The sequence below is a fragment of the Coffea arabica genome, chromosome 11c (assembly GCF_036785885.1).
Source record: "Coffea arabica cultivar ET-39 chromosome 11c, Coffea Arabica ET-39 HiFi, whole genome shotgun sequence".
NCBI classification, from domain to species: domain Eukaryota; kingdom Viridiplantae; phylum Streptophyta; class Magnoliopsida; order Gentianales; family Rubiaceae; genus Coffea; species Coffea arabica.
The window spans coordinates 1,662,350-1,683,456 of NC_092330.1; the positions used below are offsets into that span (position 1 = coordinate 1,662,350).

The 21,107-nt window shown below is 34.6% G+C and overlaps 1 protein-coding gene and 1 long non-coding RNA gene across 2 annotated transcripts; one reads left to right on the forward strand and one right to left on the reverse strand.

Annotated features, from left to right (window-relative positions):
• Window positions 1–1,403: 1,403 nt before the first annotated feature.
• LOC113716631 (uncharacterized) lies at window positions 1,404–4,951 on the forward strand. The gene is made up of 3 exons (XR_011822805.1): window positions 1,404–1,954; window positions 3,806–3,889; window positions 4,578–4,951. It is a non-coding gene; the product is annotated as an uncharacterized lncRNA (long non-coding RNA).
• Window positions 4,952–15,023: 10,072 nt separating this feature from the next.
• LOC140017041 (polygalacturonase-like) lies at window positions 15,024–16,842 on the reverse strand. Its single transcript, XM_072071401.1, has 4 exons — window positions 16,661–16,842; window positions 16,191–16,502; window positions 15,569–16,084; window positions 15,024–15,473 (listed from the first exon to the last, which is right to left on the reverse strand). The coding sequence occupies exons 1-4, from the start codon at window positions 16,790–16,792 to the stop codon at window positions 15,219–15,221; spliced, it is 1,215 nt and encodes a 404-aa protein (XP_071927502.1). The 5' UTR covers window positions 16,793–16,842; the 3' UTR covers window positions 15,024–15,218.
• Between the last annotated feature and the right edge of the window lie 4,265 nt (window positions 16,843–21,107).

Genomic DNA, 21,107 nt, shown 5'->3' on the forward strand with positions numbered 1-21,107 from the left:
AGAGCTAAACCTCCGAATAAATCGCCTATAGAATGAAGCTAGCCCATGGAAACTGCGAACCTCCTTCAAATTAGTAGGAATCGGCCAGCTATGGCCTCCACCTTTTCCAGATCAACAGCTATCCCTTCATTTGAAACAACAAAACCCAAAAATACAACATTAGGAGCCATGAAAATACACTTCTTCAAGTTGATATAGAACTTTTCTTGACGAAGAACTCTCATTACTTGTTGAAGATGGTTAATGTGCTCCTCGTTGTTCTTGCTGTAAATTAAGATATCATCGAAGTAGACAACCAAAAAGCGGCCAATAAAGGGCTGAAATATCTGTGTTATGAATCTCATAAAGGTACTGGGAGCATTAGAGAGGCTAAACGGTATCACTAGCCACTCATAGAGTCCATCCTTCGTCTTAAAGGCTGTTTTCCACTCATCACCCGGACGAATTCTGATTTGATAGTATCCCTTTCGCAAGTCAATTTTAGTGTAGATAGTTGAACCAGCGATCATATCAATCATATCATCAAGTCTAGGTATGGGAAACCTATACTTGATTGTTATCTTGTTGATTGCACGGCTATCTACACACGTTCTCCAGGTTCCGTCTTTCTTTGGAGTCAATAAAGCCGGCACTACACAAGGACTTAAGCTGATTTGAATATGTCCTTTGTGCAATAGCATCCACTCGTCTCTTAAGTTTAGCAGACTCACTCGTGTTCATGCGACAGGCAGGCAAGTTAGGAAGTTGAGAGCCTGGTATGAAATCTATTGCATGCTGGATATCACGCATAGGTGGTAGTCCATGCGGCAAATCTTCAGGAGCTACATCAGAAAAATCGGACAGCAATTTGAGAATTTCTGGAGGCACTTCTTCAGAGTTGACAATTGCTGAAATTTTCACCTCTTTGAAGACTAATACCATAATAACTCCTTGCTCCTTGCTCTCCCTTTCAAATTGCTTCTTGCTCAAAATATGAAAAGGCTTCTTCCTTGTCTCGATCACTTCGTTAACTCTTGAATTCTCTTGTTTGGTTGGTTTCTTCTCGTGAAACTTCTTCATAGTTTCAGTACTCATGGGCTTTAAGACAATCTGCTGGTCATTAAACTTGAATGAGCAAGTGTTCGACTTTCCATTATGATACACATCTCGGTCATATAGCCAAGGTCAACCAAGAAGCATGTGGGAAACAGTCATTGGAATAACGTCACACCATATAGTATCACTGTAAGGTCCATGTTTAATGGACACCAAGCAACGTCTCGTTACCGGTATAGAGCTACTGTTGATCCAAGCAACCTTGTAAGGTTCAGGATGTGGCTCTGTAGGCAAGTTTAACCATTGTACGGTAGACTCTGAAGCCACGTTCATGCTGCTACCACCATCAATAATTAGCTTGCTAGTGTCTTGTCCACAGCAAACCAAGGTTTGAAAGATTGAAGTTCTTCGCCAGTCTTCCTTTTGTGACTTTGGTGCACTAAGGATACGCCTCACAACCGAGAGATAAGACGTGTCTTCTTCTTCCTCTTCCAAATCATCAACATTAAGTTGTGCTATCTCAGTCAAATAATCAGTACCTTCATTTTCCTTCACCTCTAGATTTTCCTGATCTCCGACATCAGCGCCAATGTGCAAGTTTCTCTTGTTCGGGCACTCCCATGCCATGTGTCCCTTCAAACCACACTTGAAACATCCATCTTTGTTCTTGTTTCTTTCATCGATTGTGGAAGCCTTAGTTTTTGTCTCTGCAGTCTGCAGGCTTGGAAGTTGCTTGAGTTGCTGCTGATTTATATGACTTGCCATTTGCAGCAAATCTTTTAGGAATTAACCCCCCCACCTTGAGTGTTGAACATCTTAAGTAGTGGCTGCTGCAGGCTCTTTTCAAGTCTAAGAGCTGCTTGGAATGCATTATCAACTGTGTAGATGTCACGTCCCATCAACTCTTTGCGAATTTCAGGTATCAAACCCAACTTAAATCTGGATAAAGCTTGTGCTGAACCTTCGGTGCCTCCGCAGCGAATTTTCAGCTCTTCAAACTTATTCATATATTCAGCAACTGTCATTTCTCCTTGCCTTAAGCTATTCATATCATCAAAAAGATCAGTTTCATAATGTAGAGGCACGTACTTTCTCTTCAAATGCAGTTTCATCTCTTCCCATGTCAAGTCTAGTTGTCCAGCAAGTCGAAGGTCATGCTCGACTCTTGTCCACCACACTTGGGCTTGTCCAACAAGTTTCATGATAGCAAACTTAACTTTTCTCTCATCAGTCATATTATACCAATCAAAATAGCGTTGCAAAGTAGCGAGCCAATCATAAAATACTTAGGATCAATTCTTCCATCGAAATCAGGGATATCTACTCTTACCTTTTTTGTGATGTCTCCTGCGAAATCACAGGGTCTTGTCTTCCTTGCCTTGGTGATTGAACAATCTGATCTGCCATGTCAAAAAGAGAAGCTTGTGGCCTTCCAAAAGATTGATTTAATCTATTTTCACTCCTACCAGATTGATTCCCAATTGTGTGTTCAGGCTGTTTGAGATGCTCTAGTTCCTTTCCATTGTTTTTGACCCGAGATCCAGACTCACCGTTGCCTCTAGATTCAGGAATTTGCTGTTGCTCAGTATTAAAAATTTTGTCTTCTAACACTGCAAACCTCTCTAAGAGAAGATTAATGATGTTATCCTGTTCCTTGTCTGTGTATCGACCCCTAAAATTTAACCCAGTTCTTGTCGTCATGGGAAAGCCTTGCTCTGATACCAAAACTGACACAACACAAAACTTGGTAGGCACACCAGCTTTGTGGAAAAGCTTAGATATTGAATGTCACCGAACTTATAATAGCAACTTGGAATAGGATGGCAGAATATGCTTAAGAAGGTGAAAACTGATTGGTAATTCTAAGAATCACTCCTAGGAATCTTTAGACCTTACACCTAAAGTTGGGATGTATCACACAGCCCTAAGGAAGACGCTAAGTCTGCAGGAAAATTTTATTAATTACCAAAAAACTGACACCTGTTTGTGGAGAAGTGGTCATTTATAGACCTTAGAACAAAGCTCATTCCAAACCTAATTAGGACTCCTAACTAGAGTAGAATTCTAGTAGAGAGCTAGAAGGCTAAACTTTTGTATTCCCTATAACAACTAAAATACTAATTACCAAAAAATAACTACTAAACAGAAAATTACCATAAACATAAAATTCCTGCAGCTAATTCAAATTTCTAAAGTACGCCTGCCGGCAAAAATCAGAAGATAAACTCCATAGAATTCAAACCAACTCCCAAGTTGGTTCCTAGTCATCAAAAGCATGCCAAATCAATGCTTGGGCATTTGACATATCCTTCCCATGCCTCCTATAAACCTTAGTGGATTTTTGCCATCTATCTCTATCAACTTTTCTACTTTGGAGGTAAAATAATTGATTTAGTTTCCTTCTTGTTCTTCAAATTATTTCTTGCCAATTGATAGTGGTATAAAATTGAGAAATAATATGCACCCCCTCTTTTTTTAGTTCAAAGAATGCCACTGGGGTCAAAGAATGCTGTTACTTTTTTGTCGAAACCCATTTTGTTTTCTCCATTGTTTTAATCTTTTTGGCTTTTTAAGACTTTCTTCTTTAGTTAGGATTTTGTGCTTTTGCATGTAGGTTTTGCTGATATAATTTGCTGTGCTTGTTTCTTTTGTCATTATTTGGTTGGTAGTAACTATGGAAATTTCAAAAAATACTTCTGTATTATGTAAATGTCAGATTAAGATAGCGTGGGGCCGATTAACCGAACAATGTATGATTGTGCTCTTGCAGGCAGTACAGGCTGGTGCTTTGATGTAATTTTTCTAACTGACAACAGTTTAAGCAACTCTTGGATGTCAAAAATATAAGGGAAAGGTATAGTTATTCATAACTTTGCAGGTTCTTCCTACCCTTTTTCAAATTAAACTAATAGATTGATACATGTTCAATTTGTATATAAAATATCAGCCTTCAAGTTTTTTAATCCATATATACAAACTCTAGTTCAATTACAATGAGCAGAGCAGTTTTATGTTGCTTGAAATTAGTGGAAGTGATTTTGTAAAATAAAATTGTTTGGAAAAAACTATTTTACATTTGTTTGAACTTCTGGAAGTTGGGGGACCTTTTCTCTTGTTGATACACTTGTGTTCTTTATCTTTTTTTCCCCCTTTTACTGATCTTTTGGAGACCCTTAACCAGGTGTACTTTTGTACATGAAAAATTCATAATAAATGTGTATTATATTTCTTGGTCATGTACGTTGATGTCCATGAATGTGTTAATATGATTACAATAATTGCAAAAAATTAATTGCTTAGGTGAAGATTGCTTTAATTAATGAGTTGTTATGAATTACTCAAAGAGAATGTGAAGAATGAGTTATTTATTGGATAGAAGTGGATGAAAGGGGAAAGGGGAAAGGGGAAAGGGGAAAGGGGATTATGTTACTCAGAGGTGGATGAGGAAACGATGATAATGTGTGACCTTGTGGTTCATAATACATTTTCAATTTGGAAAATATTTCTGGGTTCTATATGGTTAAATTTTCATTGGTGATTAGGCTAGGCGGAAAAAGGGAAACTTGATCAAGGATTTGAGAAGATTGGTAAAGCAAGGGCTTTCATTTATGAACAAGAGCTGCTTTTAAATTTGGTCAATTGGGAAAAGGCAGGAAGTTGAAGAGATGAACTTTAGCTTTTGGCTATTGGAACTTTATTAGCTTTCAAATGCTTGCTTCTCAAATGCAGTAGGTAACTAGGTAGGTAGGTAGGTACTACCTTTCTCTTCCTATGTGTCTCTTAGGATACTGGTATTATTGTCTGAATTTTTCAATAGTTATTTATGTTTTCACCTGCTGGTGATGTAATAACTTGGATTTTCCTAAAATGTTTTGAGCAGGTCTGAACTCTGTAGTTATTCATCATATATTCTGGACTTTGTTGGAGCCTGTGAGACTCGGAAACATAGAGCCTGGGAAACATAGCCATTTTTTTTATTTCAGATGTTTGGTTGTTGGCAAAGTATTTTTTGTGCATCGCTGTCATGAACTATATGGTGGAGTGGGCTTTCTTTTGTTGATCAAGAAGCTTGCCAGCAATAGTTGTTGGTGCTGTTTTAAATGTATTTTCTGGAACAAAGAAAAAATTCTTAATTGATGCTGTAAATGTATTTCCTGGAATTTAGAAAAGTTCTTGATTTAACGCTTATGACATCCCTTGCACTTAAAGAAGAATTAAATTTGCAATTACTATCAAAGTTTTCCTGCTATTTCGCTTTTTGACCGCCTTAGTTTTTTAGTTTATTTCGAATTCTGATCATGAAATCAATAAGCAGGGTGAGTGATAGATTATTGATAGTTTAGAGTATTTTTTTGGAGCATTTTTGAGATTTCCAAGAACTTATCAAATTCATATGAAAGGGGCAATTTTTAAACTATTTTAGTATGCGATGGGCAATTCTTAAACTATTTTTTTGAGCGGTTTATGCCTCCGAGTACTATACATATCTTGATAGGCCATGGCCTTCTGTTTTCGTTGTTTCTTTTGTAGATTTGGTTGCATATTCAGAGCATGTAACCATCTCAGATTTTTCTGAGAGAATGTAGATTTGAAACCAGTGATGATTCAGGTTTAATTCCGATGGAGGCTGGCTAATGGACATTTCATAATAAATTATTGAAGCGGTGAAAAAAGTGACGAGAATATCGAATTTTGGTCTCACACAAATTCAAAAAAGTAAACGAAATAAATAAGATTGCACACGCTAAGCAAATCAATCTAATAAACATAAATTTCAATACTCTATATTTCACCATTTAATTTTAAAATAAAAATTTCTAATTTGCTTGTTATCTTTTTAACGATTTTTTTATCTCATATACATTACATAACAAAAATATTACAGTGATTATTCTAAATAATATTTCAAATAATCTCCTATCCAAATATACTCATTATTAGTTTATGCTTTAGTCAAAAGTTACTATATTGTAACTTTGTACTAACTCAAAGTTCTAGTATGTTGATTAAAATTTATTTCAATAAAGTACTACTAAAAAAATACAATCAGAAATTTAGTAATTAGAAAGACTACAGGAAGTAATTTCTTTTTTATAAAAAAACTAAAAACCCAAAATTAGTTTGGAGAGGACAATGCAACGTCCAACAAAACCAACTTGAAATAAAGGCATGATATGGATTCACATCATTTTTGTATGTAATGGTAGTGAAATTGGATGGTAAAAAAAAGTGAAGGTGGAGAAACAATTCTATTAGGAAATAAGAAGCATGATTAGATATTTCATTAAAATTGCTTCTTATCATTCGTTTCTTTTCTTCATTTTTTATTTATACACTTTGCTTGTCAAGAAGATGGCATGAAACGAAATTCAAAAAAAAAAAAAAAAAAAAACACTGGCAAGATTTATTTTTCTTTATGGTGGAGATTACAAATTTAGGATGCATATACTTTGGCTAAGGTTAAGGTAGGATGAGTGTATTGCTAATGATCTCTAGATGAGCATTAGCCTCATGCAATAAACTTACTATTTAAGGACTTGCTACCTCATTTGTCTAAGAGGCCTTAATATGGTAGCCTTAATATGGTAGTTAAAGTTAAGACTCTATGTTTGGAAGTCTTGGGTTCCAATTCTTCTTATTCCTCTTCACTTTTTAAATCACATCTCTTCTCAGCTAATTCTTTTTTTTTTTTGAAAATCAAATTTTACAAGCTTTTTTTTTAATAACAAAACATATTTCATTAATGGATTGCTAGAAATCGTCCAGCACGATTGATATACATCACTCTCCTAATGGCAGATAAAATATGCATTAAACTTGTAGATCTATAATTTAACAGATACAAAAAACTTGAGAAATTAAGAACAGATCTAAAAAGTACCATAAATTTTAAAATCATCTACTCGTAGAATAAATCGATGCAGCCTACTTTGTGCATGTTATAATCGTCAGATCTGCTGATCAACAGTTGTAAACTCTAATAAAGATGATGAGATCTGTCAAAATAGATCCAAATCTGAAATAAATTCAGATCTGACAATCAGATTTGAAGTAAATTCAAATTTAAACAATAAAACAAGGAAAAATAACACAAAATCTCACTAGGAACTTCTAGAAAAGTAGAAATTCTCACTAGAAATTTTAGGAGAAACAGAGATCTCCCACTAAAAAAAATTTAAAGAAGACTTTATTAGGAAAATAACAAAAACGAAACCTATGGGAGGAAGACCAGCGAGACCATGGTGGTCTTCCTCTCAAAGAAGAAGGGATTCAGAGAAAAGGAGCAGTAAAAAGAAATCGAAGAAAAAAAAAGAAGTTATTCAAATTGTACAAGCTAGCATGACAAATATGTGCGATAATCCAAACTGATTTGTTGAGATAACCTTGGTCTAGTGGGCAAGACTGATACCCCAAGACCTAGAGATCTAGGGGCTCTCTCTCTCTCTCTCTCTCTCTCTCTCTCAAATTTCATCCCTCCCCACATCTTGCGATGATGCATTATCCAATTTGGGTGATGATTCTGCCTTTGTATCTTTAGGTTATCTTTCGTACATTTTACACATTAAATTTAATCATTGCATTGCAACTTGAGCTCAGGTTTTATATACCTCGCACCCTAGAGTCACTAACCTCATGTCATCGTTGTCAACTCTAAATGTTATTAAGCCGTCTCTTATAGTGGGAGTTTGGGGACCCCCATCAGTTTTGGGTGGTGAAATTGCCAGAACAAATATTTTCTTGTCAGAGCAATTTTGTATCAAGTACCTAACTTATCCTTCAATGGTAAAAATTAAGAGTAAATTTTTCTTACACTGATGGTGTATACACTATCAGCGTTGGATTCATGACATGTGTGTAAAAGTTGAATTTTAAATTCAAATTTTGCATAGTTGTTATTCATCCAACGCTGATAGTGTATACACTGTCAGTGTAGGAAAGATTAATTCAAAAATTAATAGTATCCCAACATTTTAACAAAACTCTCTCTCTCTCTCTCTGTTACTTCGCCGGAATTCTTACTTGCTTCCCAGCATGATGGGCCGTAGCCTGTAATTTAAAGACAAGAACAACATGCCAAACCTTGACAAGCAAAACTTTTGCAGACTAGAACCCAAGCAAATTCTAAACAAAAGGACGGATCCTCAAAGTGATATGAACGTGAATCATGTCTAAGCAATCTTCAAGTTGTGATTAAAATAAAATTCAACACCGATTTGCTTGGAGTTATTCATGAACAAATTGATCCAAAAGAACGTATTAACACTTGAAGCTGAGCTTTAAACTCTCTTAGTTCGAGATCCCTCTTACAAACCACCAGAATTAAACCAGCAGTGATGCTACAGTACATAAAAAATATTATCTTTTCCATTATGGATCATAAACTACAAAACTGACAGCAATTGGATAAATTCTCAAATGTAGAAGTCTCATGTTCTTCTTGCCATTCAAGAACCAATATGCATACTCGAATGTGTTAAAAACCAAATATTTCCAAGCATTTTGGTATTGCTTATAGTTTGTGTCACACCACAAATCCAGATTCCTAGATTAGATTTGCAACGTGGCACGCCGTACCTGTGACATCTCACTCCCACGAATACACGATATTGTGATGATAACTTATAAAAATTTAAAACTAAATACATACATTTCACTAAATACATCTACAAAAATACTTTACTCAATCTTCCTAGAATTTAAACATATGTCTATTTACCTTTCTCACTTGTCTTCTAAACATACATGATCTATCTTTCTTGATTTGTAAGAAAAAAAATAAAGAGACATTGGTTGAGTGATGTACGCCCCATAGATAGTACTTATTCCTTTGTCGGATCATGTAACTATATACATACTATATACATTTACAAATTCGGTCACACCATACCACATGCATACATCAAATAAAAACATTTGGATCATTTCATATAGGGATAATTGCATAAACCTCCCTTGAGGTTTCTGATGGTTGCACTCACCTCCCTTGAGGTTTGGAAAATAGCATTAACCTCCCCTATCATGAATTTAGGGCCTATAGTTGGCATAAGATAGGATAAATTTACTCCTATACCCTAAGAGTTTAAGATTGTTAGTGAACAAATTTGGGGCAAAAAAAAAATTAGGGCAGTAAACAAGTCTAATATAACTAATTAAACAAAATTAACGGTTATTTTTTGTTTTATTAGGCACTATAAATGCACTTATAAAATGGTGTCATTTTGATGCTCCAAGATGGTGCCATTTTGTAATGGACAATACTTGAGAGAACAATGTAAATCATATATTTTCTACATAGAAGAGAAGTAGAAGCAATAAAATGTAGGAGAAATAAACATCTAGGTAAGACTTCATAAAAGAATAAGTTTTAGTGGTTTTGATTGAGTTTATTTTTCTTATGCATTCATGAAACAAAAGGAGAAAGAAAGCAGAAATCAAGGCAAAATCTGAAAATTTTTCTATTAAAAATCTGTGACAATCAAAAGATGATAGGTAAGTAATCCTTTATCATCTCAACTTAATACACAAAGTTCAGGTGTTAGTTATAGTATGATGAAATTGCTATGTCGATCATGAGAGAACATAGCTATGTATGAAATATAGTAAATAGTGTGAAATCGATATACTATAAAGTATGACAAAAAGAAACTCTCTTATACGGATCAAAGGTGAATATTCTTGTTTGATTAACAGTCTCTTTATATGTTTTAGAACCTCATATTTCTGAACATATGTTTGTTGTTTCTTTCAAATTTTACTACTATCGTTGTTCGCTTTGCACATGTATCATCTGAGTTTCACTAATTGTTTCCATCTCATAATGTTTTTCATTCTTTTACTAATACTACCGAGGTAAAAAGGTATAAATGGAACAAAATTATTATCTCACTTCCCAAAAGACATTTTTAATGGCACTTTCTCTAACATGGGCTGAAGTTGCTATCAAAATCTTAAGTTCAGGGGAGATTAGTGCTATTTTCCAAACCTTAGGAAAGGTGATAGCAATTGTCAGAAACCTCAGGGGAGGTTTCTGCAATTATCCCTTTCATATATTACATAAATATATTTCATTGAAAATGAGCGGTATATACATAAGTGGCCTTCATCCGATGTGGCACTTAGACCCATAGGTTCTAGAGGTGACCTTCGCCGAATGTGGCATGGAAAACATATAACATGACATAATTGTATTCATTGAACATATTTTCAAATCATAGAAAATACCAATCATGTCATCTCATTTCATAAACATAACTCATAAATAAGTACATGTACTATCTGGTTTCTAAATACTTAGTGTAGAGTTTAACCCCTTCTAGAAGGGCAGTAGATCAAGCATTTTTCTTGATTTTCACTTGATCTACTCATACATGAGTCAATCAACCGGGCACAATGGCTACCATAACTATTCATAACCTATCAATTATTTTCCTTGATCTTAACTTGATCGTCATACATGATAGGACTATAACCCCTATTGTTTATTTCATGACTATTTAGAACTTTTCGTAATATAAAATCATTTTACATGTCACATGCATATTATTTTTTCATTTCATGAAAACTATTCATAACCTATCAATCATTTTCCTTGATCTTCACTTGATCGTCATACATGATAGGACTATAACCCCTATTGTTTATTTCATGACTATTTAGAACTTTTCGTAATATAAAATCATTTTACATGTCACATGCATATTTTTTTCATTTCATGAAAATATGCCACTTGTATTGACGGGTATTTTACATACGTATAAGTTAAAAAACCGAATTACATCCGCTCACTGCAAGTATATAGGTCAACTAGTAGTTTAGGGTATATATCGGGTCGATCCCACAGGAAAGAGTGAACAATTACCGGTATTACTAAAGCTTCTCTATTATTTAGACTATCAATGGATTATAACAAATTTAACCTACTGAAATTACACAAAATAACAAATAAAAACTCCTTAGGTTGTGGAATCCCCAACTACTCATGCAAGCGCTATATTCGGATCATTGAGTGCTATATCTAGGCTAGTTATGGTGTAATTTCCTTATGCATTTGAATCCTACTTTCGTAGTGAATCAATTATACTTATAACTAATCCATACCTATTCTCATGGTTATAAAATTAGTTACAAGTTCATTTCTTTAGTGAAATTACATGAAATGAACACTAAAAACCACATAGGTGCACCTCTACTTTCATGAGCGTACTCTCTATGTTTAGCACTTCTTAAACTAGTGTTAAATCTCAATTTTCATTGTGAAAACAACATCTTAGATAATCACAATCAATGGTACCAGATTAATCATGATTTAAAGAGCCAAAGAGCTAAATAACTTGCTCAAATCATAGCAATCAAATAACCAAATAATTATAGAAAGTTCAACCAAACCCAAGGCAAAAACTTTAGAAACACATATTGAACACAAAATCCAGAACTTGCATATTAACTATACTTAAGAATCTGATACAAAAGATAAAGAGTTGGAGAAGAGATAACCCATGTCACTTGAGTTTCAACTCCTCCTTCTTCATCTCCATCTTCATCCTAATCTAGCTAACATTCAAGAATGGATGAACTATACCAGTCTACACTAATGCTAACCTAACACTCAGAAGATGAAAGAGCTACATTTCTGTACTCTCCAAGTTCTCCTGTATATCTCTCTATATCCCTTCAATCTTGCAAGCTTTGGCTATATAAAGGTGAAAGTTGGTCAAGAAGTGAGGCTTACACCTCCCTTTTATAGCTGGGAATGTTTCTCACATGTCTAGCATCACATGTGACTTAGTGGAGGTGAAATTGAGTTTTCCACGTAAAGAGCAGACTTCTCTGACCACAATCCGACCAGAAATCCGGCCAAGTTCCCGCCGGATTGCTACAGTGACGTTTTGGTGCACTTTCGTTCAATTTCCAGCTCTGCTCCGATTTTGCGTCAACTTCAACCAAACTTTTCTTGATGATAAAAGCTGATTTAGCTCTTGACCAAAACATAAAACTTGTAGCTCTTTGAGTTAGCTTTCTAATTCATCAAGAATCACCTCATTTGAATTTGTGTAGACTGAGAAATGACCAAAATACCCTTACCTGCTCATTGCCCTGTTTCAGCTTCGACCAATAGAAATTAGCTACTGTAATTCGGCTTTTTGACCTGGAAAACCTTCAAACTGGATTCAGATGTCTTCACCAAAATTGTAGATCTATCTCTTATCTTCAAATTGGTTTAAGAATCATCTCAATCCGATCATTGTAGCTCAAGTTATAGCCAAAATACGAAAATGTGTCAAAACTGTCAAAATACACAAAATCCAAGTAAAAAGTGATAAAAACCTCATTTAATTACTTAAAAGCATTTTTCACCAATTATAGCCAAAATGATTCATTTTCTTCCAATAATATAACCAAAGTGACTAAAAATAATATAAAATATCATACAATTATTACGTAAATTAGTCACTTATTACGTATCCTAAAACATAGCATAGCAAAATATTTTAAACAAGCACACATGTTCCATTTTACATGTATTAATATAAAGCATTTAATTGAGAAAATTTATATTTAACATTTCATAAAACATAGAGGAGTAAACACCACCTACCTCAAACTGCTTAATTGAAGAGATCCTTAACGTGCCTTTGAACTCACCTCCAACTCTAAATAAAAGTTAAAGAATCCGATCCCAAAGTGCCAAAACTTGGTACATCTTCATTTTTTTAAAATCTTGGTTTATTTACCATTTTTTTACGCTTAGCAAGTGTCATTATTGATATTAAATCAAATTTTTTTCGTAAATACATGCTTATTATTACCAGTCACTTGTTAATTAAAAAATATGACTGTCAATTTGTGTCCCCACTAAATAATATTTCTAGCTCCGCCACTAGTTTTCTCGTGATACTCATATTATTGCTATATGTAAATTAGTATAAAAATAGTTTTGCTGATAGAAGTGCACATGATAATTTGTTTGTTTGGATTGTTAGTTTCTGCAGAAAAATTTTTACATTTTCTGTGAATATATATCTCAATCACTTTTTTATCTCACATACATTAAATCGCTACAGTAGATTTTTCAGCAACAACTCCTAAAAATAGCAATCCAAACGGCAAGATTTTGGAGGAATGTATTGTGCGAGACTAACAGTAAACTCTATTGTTGTGTCTATTGATTTTTTTCATAATTTGGACGTGATAGGATAGAAGTCCCACAAGCTACGATGAGTACCATCTTTCAAGGCAAGGTATATCTTCAATAGCTATTCTTTTTTACATTAAAATCCTGCTAGATCAGTGAATGTAAAAGGCCTACTCTTTTTGGTTGCTCTAATGCATAGTACATATGGAGGAACCAATTTGGTTTTGAAAATACAAGCACATATTCAGAAGCAATGCATAAAAGACTGTCAAATAATGATACTCTAAGGAACATCAATCTTGCATAAAAGACTAACAAATTATATGTTATTGAGATTTTAATCGTGATAGAGTATATATTATGAAGGTGTCGTGCATATAGGTACTCCTGAATTGTTGCTAAAGTAATTAGTTCATTCCTAATCCATCTGGATAAGATTATATTATCTCAAATTGTAGCATGTTATATACATATACATACATATATATATATATATATATATATATATTAAATTTACATCGTCAACTTTATGAGATAGTATTTCTATATTTTTCATTTTCTTCGACCAATTTTCTTTTTGAAAATATTATTTAAGTTTGGAGTACCATATCTAACATTCTTCATGCTATTTTTTCTTTTTATGGTTTTTCGATTACTTATAACTCCAACTCTAAGACACTGTCATTTTTTATCCAAGTTATTGTACACTCATAATATTATTATGCTTAATAATTATACTATGATATTTCCATCTACAAAGCAATACTGTTAAGTAAGAAAAGTGGATTTGCACATCAAAGGGTGGGAATAATAATAGAGTTTATATCAAATGCTTAATCTGCATCATTAATCTATGGAAGGTCATTTGTATAAAGGAATTGGCTTATTGGATTTGTGTCATTCCATGTTATTTGTTATACTGCGCCACCCACTTAATCCTTCTCCACCACCCTCCCAGCCAACTCATTTACCAACCATACCAGTGTCATGCTCAAATTGAAAGTAAATGACAAACAAGTTGTGAGAGTTCAGTTATTGGGTTAACTTTGTACATGTGAAAGTAGATGAACAAACACTTTATATTTTTTTTTTGGACTTGGTAACCTGAATTTTTTTTCCCAAAGGGAAGTAATTCTTTGCGTAGAAGTTGTATGCATGCTTATCATTGTTATTATTTCTTATTACATGAGAAAAAGATCGATAATGTTGCAATCACTGATGTTGATCCAATGATTATGGGAAGGCTTCAAGTCGAATCTTTAGACTGATAGTTGGGGACAAAAAATATATGGGAAGAGATGAGAGGATAGAAAATAAAAAGTTCATTAGTATTGCAATAAAGTTGCTTAATATGAAGTAAGACGCAATGTTTTTGAACTTGAATAGATGTATGTTGTTTGAACATGAGCTATATGCATTCTTTTGGGTGTAGTGTTTATTAACAACGGGGTGCAAATAATCCTATATATCTGATTGTTCTTCACTACAGTGGTTTATTGTCATTAGTTTAAACTTCATTTGGGAGAGATAGTTGGTTTTCTCTCTTTTTTTCTCTATTCTTTTTCTTTAATTTTAAGTACACTCCAACACAAAACACAACAAAAAGTTCTTTTTCCCCAAAGTATTTTTTTAATAGGGAGAATGACAATAAGTAAGAAAGTTTGACATGTAACATAACTAATGATGAAGTGTAATGTAGATAAAAGTTTTAGTTGGGAGTGTGGTAATTTAATGACCATTACAAGTTGAATTTCCTCTTTGTAATGGAGAATTTTATCTTTGTAACTATTGATACAATTAATTGAAAAACAACAAACATAATTATAAGATGAAGGGTATTAGGATACGGCAAAAATTGAGACAATATTTTATTTGTCTTCAAAAGTATCAAAACTAATTACATTTTCATACAGAGCATGGATTCATCTAAGAGAATTACTTCTTGAATGGATTCAAAAAATAATAAGACCTGAAATATATTTTTTAGAAATGGGGAAAGAAAAAAGAAGGAGAAAAAAAATTTCGAGCTCATTCCTACGCTTGCGGGAATTTAAGCAGCCTGAGCAGGAATGGTGGCATTGGCGCAGATTGGAGGATTCAGCTTGCCACTCAGAGCTGGCTTCACATTGGCACAATTGCTTGACACATTCCCTTGATTGCCATTGTATGCCAAGTCAATGTCAGCAATCTCTACACCATCGCATGGGATACTCTTACTACAAAGAAGTGTCACAGCAGCTGGTGTTGCTGAAGTGCCAGTGATGTTCTTGAAGCTGACCTGAGCAATCTTAACACTTGATGGGGCCTGTAAATCAAAACAACGAGGAGAGAAAAAAATTAGCTCGAAAAGAAATGCACTTTAGAATTTGATTGTCTTAGCATGCATGTTTTGCAACTTACAGTGTTTGTGCATTGGTTGTTTGGGCAATATTCTTGATCAATGATCACTGGATTGCTGACATTTTGCATGATAATACCTTCAAAGTGCATATTGGTGGCACTACCACTTTTAGCAGCTGGCCAGCTCTTTACTCTTACACCATTTAAAGTACCGGAGATGGTGCAGTCGGTAACAAAGATACCCTCAACAGGCAGTTCATTGTCATACCTTCCAAGACTTCCAACACTGATTCCATGGCCAGGTCCACATGTCACTTTACTTATATTAACTTGTTTGGCACCATCACCAATTGAGATGCAATCGTCCCCGGTTCCTATGTTTGAATCTGTGATGACTACTCCAGTGGAATGTCCAATGTGAATACCATCAGTGTTGGGACTGTCCCCAGGTGCTGTGATTGTGAAGTGTTGGAATGTTATATTGTTGCATCCGAAAAGATTCACGTGAAACAGTTTGCTGTTCAAAGAAGTTAGGTCGCGGATAACAGTATTGTTGACGAAATTCAAGCTCAAAGTCTGCAATTTCAAGTTAAAAAAATGACAATCAGATTATTAATTTCACTGCTGTATCATTGGCAAAACATTCATAGGTGTGTAATCAATGTTGTAAAAGTTGGCTCACATTTGGAAGTTTGCTGCATTCGGTTTTTACACGACATTCATTTTGGGTCCAAGCTTTGGCTCCTTGGCCATCCAAGGTACCACCTCCGGAGAGTGTCAATCGGTCAACGTACTTAATTGTCATCCATTCGTTATCCTTGCTTATTTGTGCAGGATCTTCAGGAGCTTTGATGATGCCTTGTATTTGAATCTCAACGGGTGCTTTGCAAGGACCTGCAAGGCTCGCTTCTTTTAATAAAAATGTGCCCTTTGGAATCAAAATTGTAGATGCTGTTGTAGAATTACATGCTTGTTTCCAAGCATCCGCCAAAACCTGCAACAATGGCAAATCTTTTAGAGCCCAATTGTTTATTTCATGGGGACAATGTTTTCGACAAATCACGAACTTTTCTTCAAATTTTGGTGAATTGATCAACCAACCAACTTGATTTCAATGCATGTAGCTTTGGCATTAAGATTAAGATTAATTACCTGGCTCATATCAGCACTGCCATCAGGTTTTGCGCCAAGTTGAGTGACATCAATAGGTCCAGTTTGGGCCTGGACAATGCATGTAAAGAACAGCCATGAACACAACAATGTGATGCCAAATGCTCCTGCCATCTTTTGCTATTCTTTTTTTCTTCTTTTTTCTTCCCCACTATTTGCATTTGTTTTATCTGAATAGTGTAATCGAAACTACATTTGTTGCCTTTTTATAGTCGTGATAAGGAATTTGGCACCGTTAATTATCAAAATTTATGTCTGTGGTTCCTAAGAGACTCGAGTGTTATGGTGCAGTTGTGGCTACGACTTCGGTTACCTTTCTTCCCTTTCTCCATCCAACCACCTCTCCCTTCCTGATCTCCCAATTTGGTCATAACGTCAACCTTATATTAACTAAAAATAGTTCATCAATCTAGTGGATATAGGATGGATTTTTCCAATGCGGGTGGATCTCCTAATGGTCAATGGTTTGCAACTTTGAAAGTCTTTCAAAATCTTTGGAGCTTATAGTTCTCCACAGTAAAGTGATTAACAATGAGCTAAACTAATAGAAGTATTGTATTAATAGGATTCCAAAATATCAAAATTGAGCTGCTTGGAATGTATTAATAGGATTTCAAAATTATCCAAATTGAGCTAGTTGGAATCAGATTCTTTGAAAGAGATGATGTTTTATTTTAGAAATGACATATATTGGCCTACGCACATATACTTTTGCAAATGGCTATTTCTCTATGGTCCTTTAAGGTTTGTCATAAAATGAAGACATCCCTTGTAGCAATTTTGAAGAGTTACAATGACCTCCCTATTCAAGATTGTGAAGTTTTTTTTCCTTTATTTTGATATTTGCCTATACTTAATTCGACTGTGAGGATAATATCTAGATTAGATCTTTAAAATTTCACAAGGACAATTTGGGTATTTGCAGTATATATACTTTATGCTATTATTACCTCAAAGCTAAAATGCTTATATATGAGCATGTTAAAATTGAAGAGTAATAAACTCGTAAAACTAGAGGTAGCGTTTTGCTTAAATCGACAAACTTCAAGAAAGGCTGGTGTAATATAACCTTTCGTGAACCACAATTGGTGGACGAGACCGCTGTACAGTACAAATACACAAAGAATCAAGTTTCAAGATAACTATGTCGTATAAAATGTGATTTAATAGTTTCTCTTTTTCGTTTTTGTTAAAGTAAATATGTCAATATGACATATAATTTTCTTGTATCAATTATATGATTCTCTTGTATCAATTACGTTTAGTTAGGACCAATTATAGATCTTTCCTTTTGCAAAAGTTAGTCTAGATTCAATGTATGTTAGTTTATAGACCTATATATAGGGACATCTCATTGTATTATGATTAAGAGAAATATATCACATTTTTTTCATTTTAGTTTTCTAACATGGTATCAGAGCTGTAGGTTCAAAATCTAGAGTCTCTTGATCCTTTATATTTCTCTCTTTTTAAAACTCACTGTTGTCTCTTTCATTCTAATCATTTTTTGGTTAGTTTCTTTGCCCTTTACATCAGTCATTCATCCTCCATTTGGATCTTCTTCATTTTTTTCACAAATATATTGACCATTATTATGGCTCAAAATGACGTGTCCCAACCTATTAACATTATCCTTGATGGCACAAATTATTCTCATTGGGCATATGCCTTTCAAAATTTTCTTCATGGTCATAAATTGTGGAAATATATTACTAGTCATGTTACTGCTCCTGTTGCTTCTGGTGGCAAGTCTTCTGAACAATTTGCCGCCCCGTTTTGAAGAGTGGGATAGTGATAATCACCAGATCATCACTTGGATCACTAACACATCTGTGCCAGCCATAAATCGTCTTTTTAGATGCTTTGACACAGCAAAAGGAGTCTGGGATTTCTTGGCAGATCGATACACAACAACAGACCTATCCCGACAATACCAACCTTCTCTTTAGGATATGCCATGAAACAACAGTCTGGACAATCTATTTAGGACTTTTACTCTCATATGGTTTGTCTGTGGGATGAGATTGCTGAATCCGAACTAAAGTGGACCTGCACTAGTGATGCAGACAAATTCTATACCTACCGTGATTCTCATCGACTTATCTAGTTCCTCATGGCCTTACTTGATGACTATGACACAGGATGCACATCTATTCTTAACAAGAAGCCACTACCTTCCCTTGATGCTGCTCTCAAGGATCTGATTTCTGAGGAAATTCGCCGCAATACTACAGCTCCACGTACTATCTATATGGGTCCTTGCTGCTCCCCGGCAGCCTGCTCCAACATATCGACAATCTACTACAACTTATAGATCACCTGTATCTGCTTCTTTAGGAACCGAATCCACCATTGAATGCAAGTACTATCACAAACTTGGTCATGACATTTCCGAATGCATCAAGCTTCAACAAAAAAAGGGAGAACCAAGATAGCATACATGGAACTCTTCTCCTGTAGCTGCTACCACTGTCACTGGTCCTATGACTAAATCTACTAGTTCCACATCTCCTACACCTATAAATACTACTGCTCCTTCTGCTATTGATTTGGAGGCCATAGTTTCCCAAGTTTTTGCTCGCACTGCTCAGCCTTCCGCTTGTGCATTTTTTGCCACATCAGGTACCTCTTCATTGCTTATTGATTCTGACTGCTGTAATCATATGACTTTTAACTCAGATATTTTCTATTCTAAATACTTACCTTCCCAACCAATTTCCATTTCTACAACTGATGGTTCTATTATGCCTGTCACACACACTGGTACTGTTTCATCTAATAATATTTATCTTTCTGATGTCTATTTTGTCCCTCAACTATCCCTAAACCTTATATCTGTTGGTCAATTATGTGATCTTGACCTTCACTTATTCTTCTCCCGTGCTAGTGGTCTTATTCAGGATCCACTGACCAAAACAACAGTTGGGATCGGCCATAAGATTGGACGATTGTTCGAACTTCCACCTTCTCGCGCCTACCATGTCTATTTGGTATTCTAGATTAGGTCATCTATGAGGATCCAAAAATTATTTTTATTTTTATTTTATTTTATTTTTTTGAATACATTTTCTTTACTTTATTTTATTGCCTTAATTTTCTAGAAATTTTTTTAAGTGAGTTAAGTTTTTAAATCATTTTTCTTCTATAAGTTAGTATATGTTGAATTCGTAGTGCATTATAGAAGTAGGATCCACTAGTGGGGTGTGTGTGATAAATTTTTGATGATTAAGAGGAGTTTTGTACAAAGAAATATTATTTTATAAGATGTTATGGGATAATTAGAGATTGACTAGATATTTTAGTATTTGGAAGACAAATAGATGGGGATTAATCTTGGAATGCCATTTGTCAACAAAGCCATGGAACTTTGACTTGGACCAAGACCATTCTTAGCTTTTTAAAATTTTTTTTTGAAATTTATGAGTTGTATGACTGTGATTTGGTTTAATCTAGATTGGACGAGTGTGTTTTTTATCACACTCGATTCCTCTTGATTATTTGATTGGTCTACTGTTTATTTGAAATCTATTACTTGTGCATGACTTTGATGTCGTCTGGAGCACAATATCCGACGACCTTACTGTGAATTTGAGGTCAAACGTCGTTGGTAGTTAATCAAATAGAGACAGCAAGGGTTTGATCGGGATAGATTGACGGGCCATGAGGAAACTGTCGCTGATTGACCGAATACTGGACTCTTCTGATAGTTGGTATACTTGAATATTAGCACTACTGTATCTGTTTGGTGTTCGGGCCCGGTAAGGATTATGTTTGGTAGACGAAAACTGGTGTAAAATGGGGATCTACGGTCAATATTTTTGCTTCTCTAAACGTTGACGGAGGGTCAGCAAGTTTGGATCAAACTAATGCGATTGGGAAATTTGACTCTTGAAAGTCATTTGTATCCTTTTATTTGAATCGCGCTGTAATAGTTGTGGTGTTTACTTATTCCTTTACTTGATCCTTATATTTGATAGATTAAAATTTTAATTATGTGATTTTCGAGTGCATGACCTGTGGTACCTCATTGAGTGAAAACTCACTCTGTCACCTTTGTTTTCCTTACAGAGGGATGAAGTCCTGGGAACGTGATTTTTGGAGAAGAGTTGAGCTAGTTATAGCTTTTAGATATTTTGTTTAAATTCCTCTGTATTAGTAAACCTTACATGTATTGTATAAGATTAAATACTTTGGTTTATACCTTAAATTTGAATCAATAGTGACTCTTTTGTATATAGTTCTGGATTGATGATTGGAAGTTAACTAAGTGTTTTAGTATTTTCTGTGAATTTTGGTTTAGTTAGTCCTGACGAAAGTTAGACAGGCAGCCTGCTAACCCTTGGGATATGTCCTAAGGAAAGGTGGGGCTATCACATCATTCTTCTCATGCAAAATTGAAATCATTAATTTCTCATGGAAAATTAGGGAT

Excerpts from the sequence above, each read along its gene's own strand:
- LOC140017041 (XM_072071401.1), bottom strand. The coding sequence starts at position 16,792 with ATGGCAGGAGCATTTGGCATCACATTGTTGTGTTCATGGCTGTTCTTT. Across the intron at positions 16,085-16,190 it reads AATGCAGCAAACTTCCAAAT|ACTTTGAGCTTGAATTTCGT; the intron begins GTGAGCCAACTT and ends TTGAAATTGCAG. Across the intron at positions 15,474-15,568 it reads ACAACCAATGCACAAACACT|GCCCCATCAAGTGTTAAGAT; the intron begins GTAAGTTGCAAA and ends TTTGATTTACAG.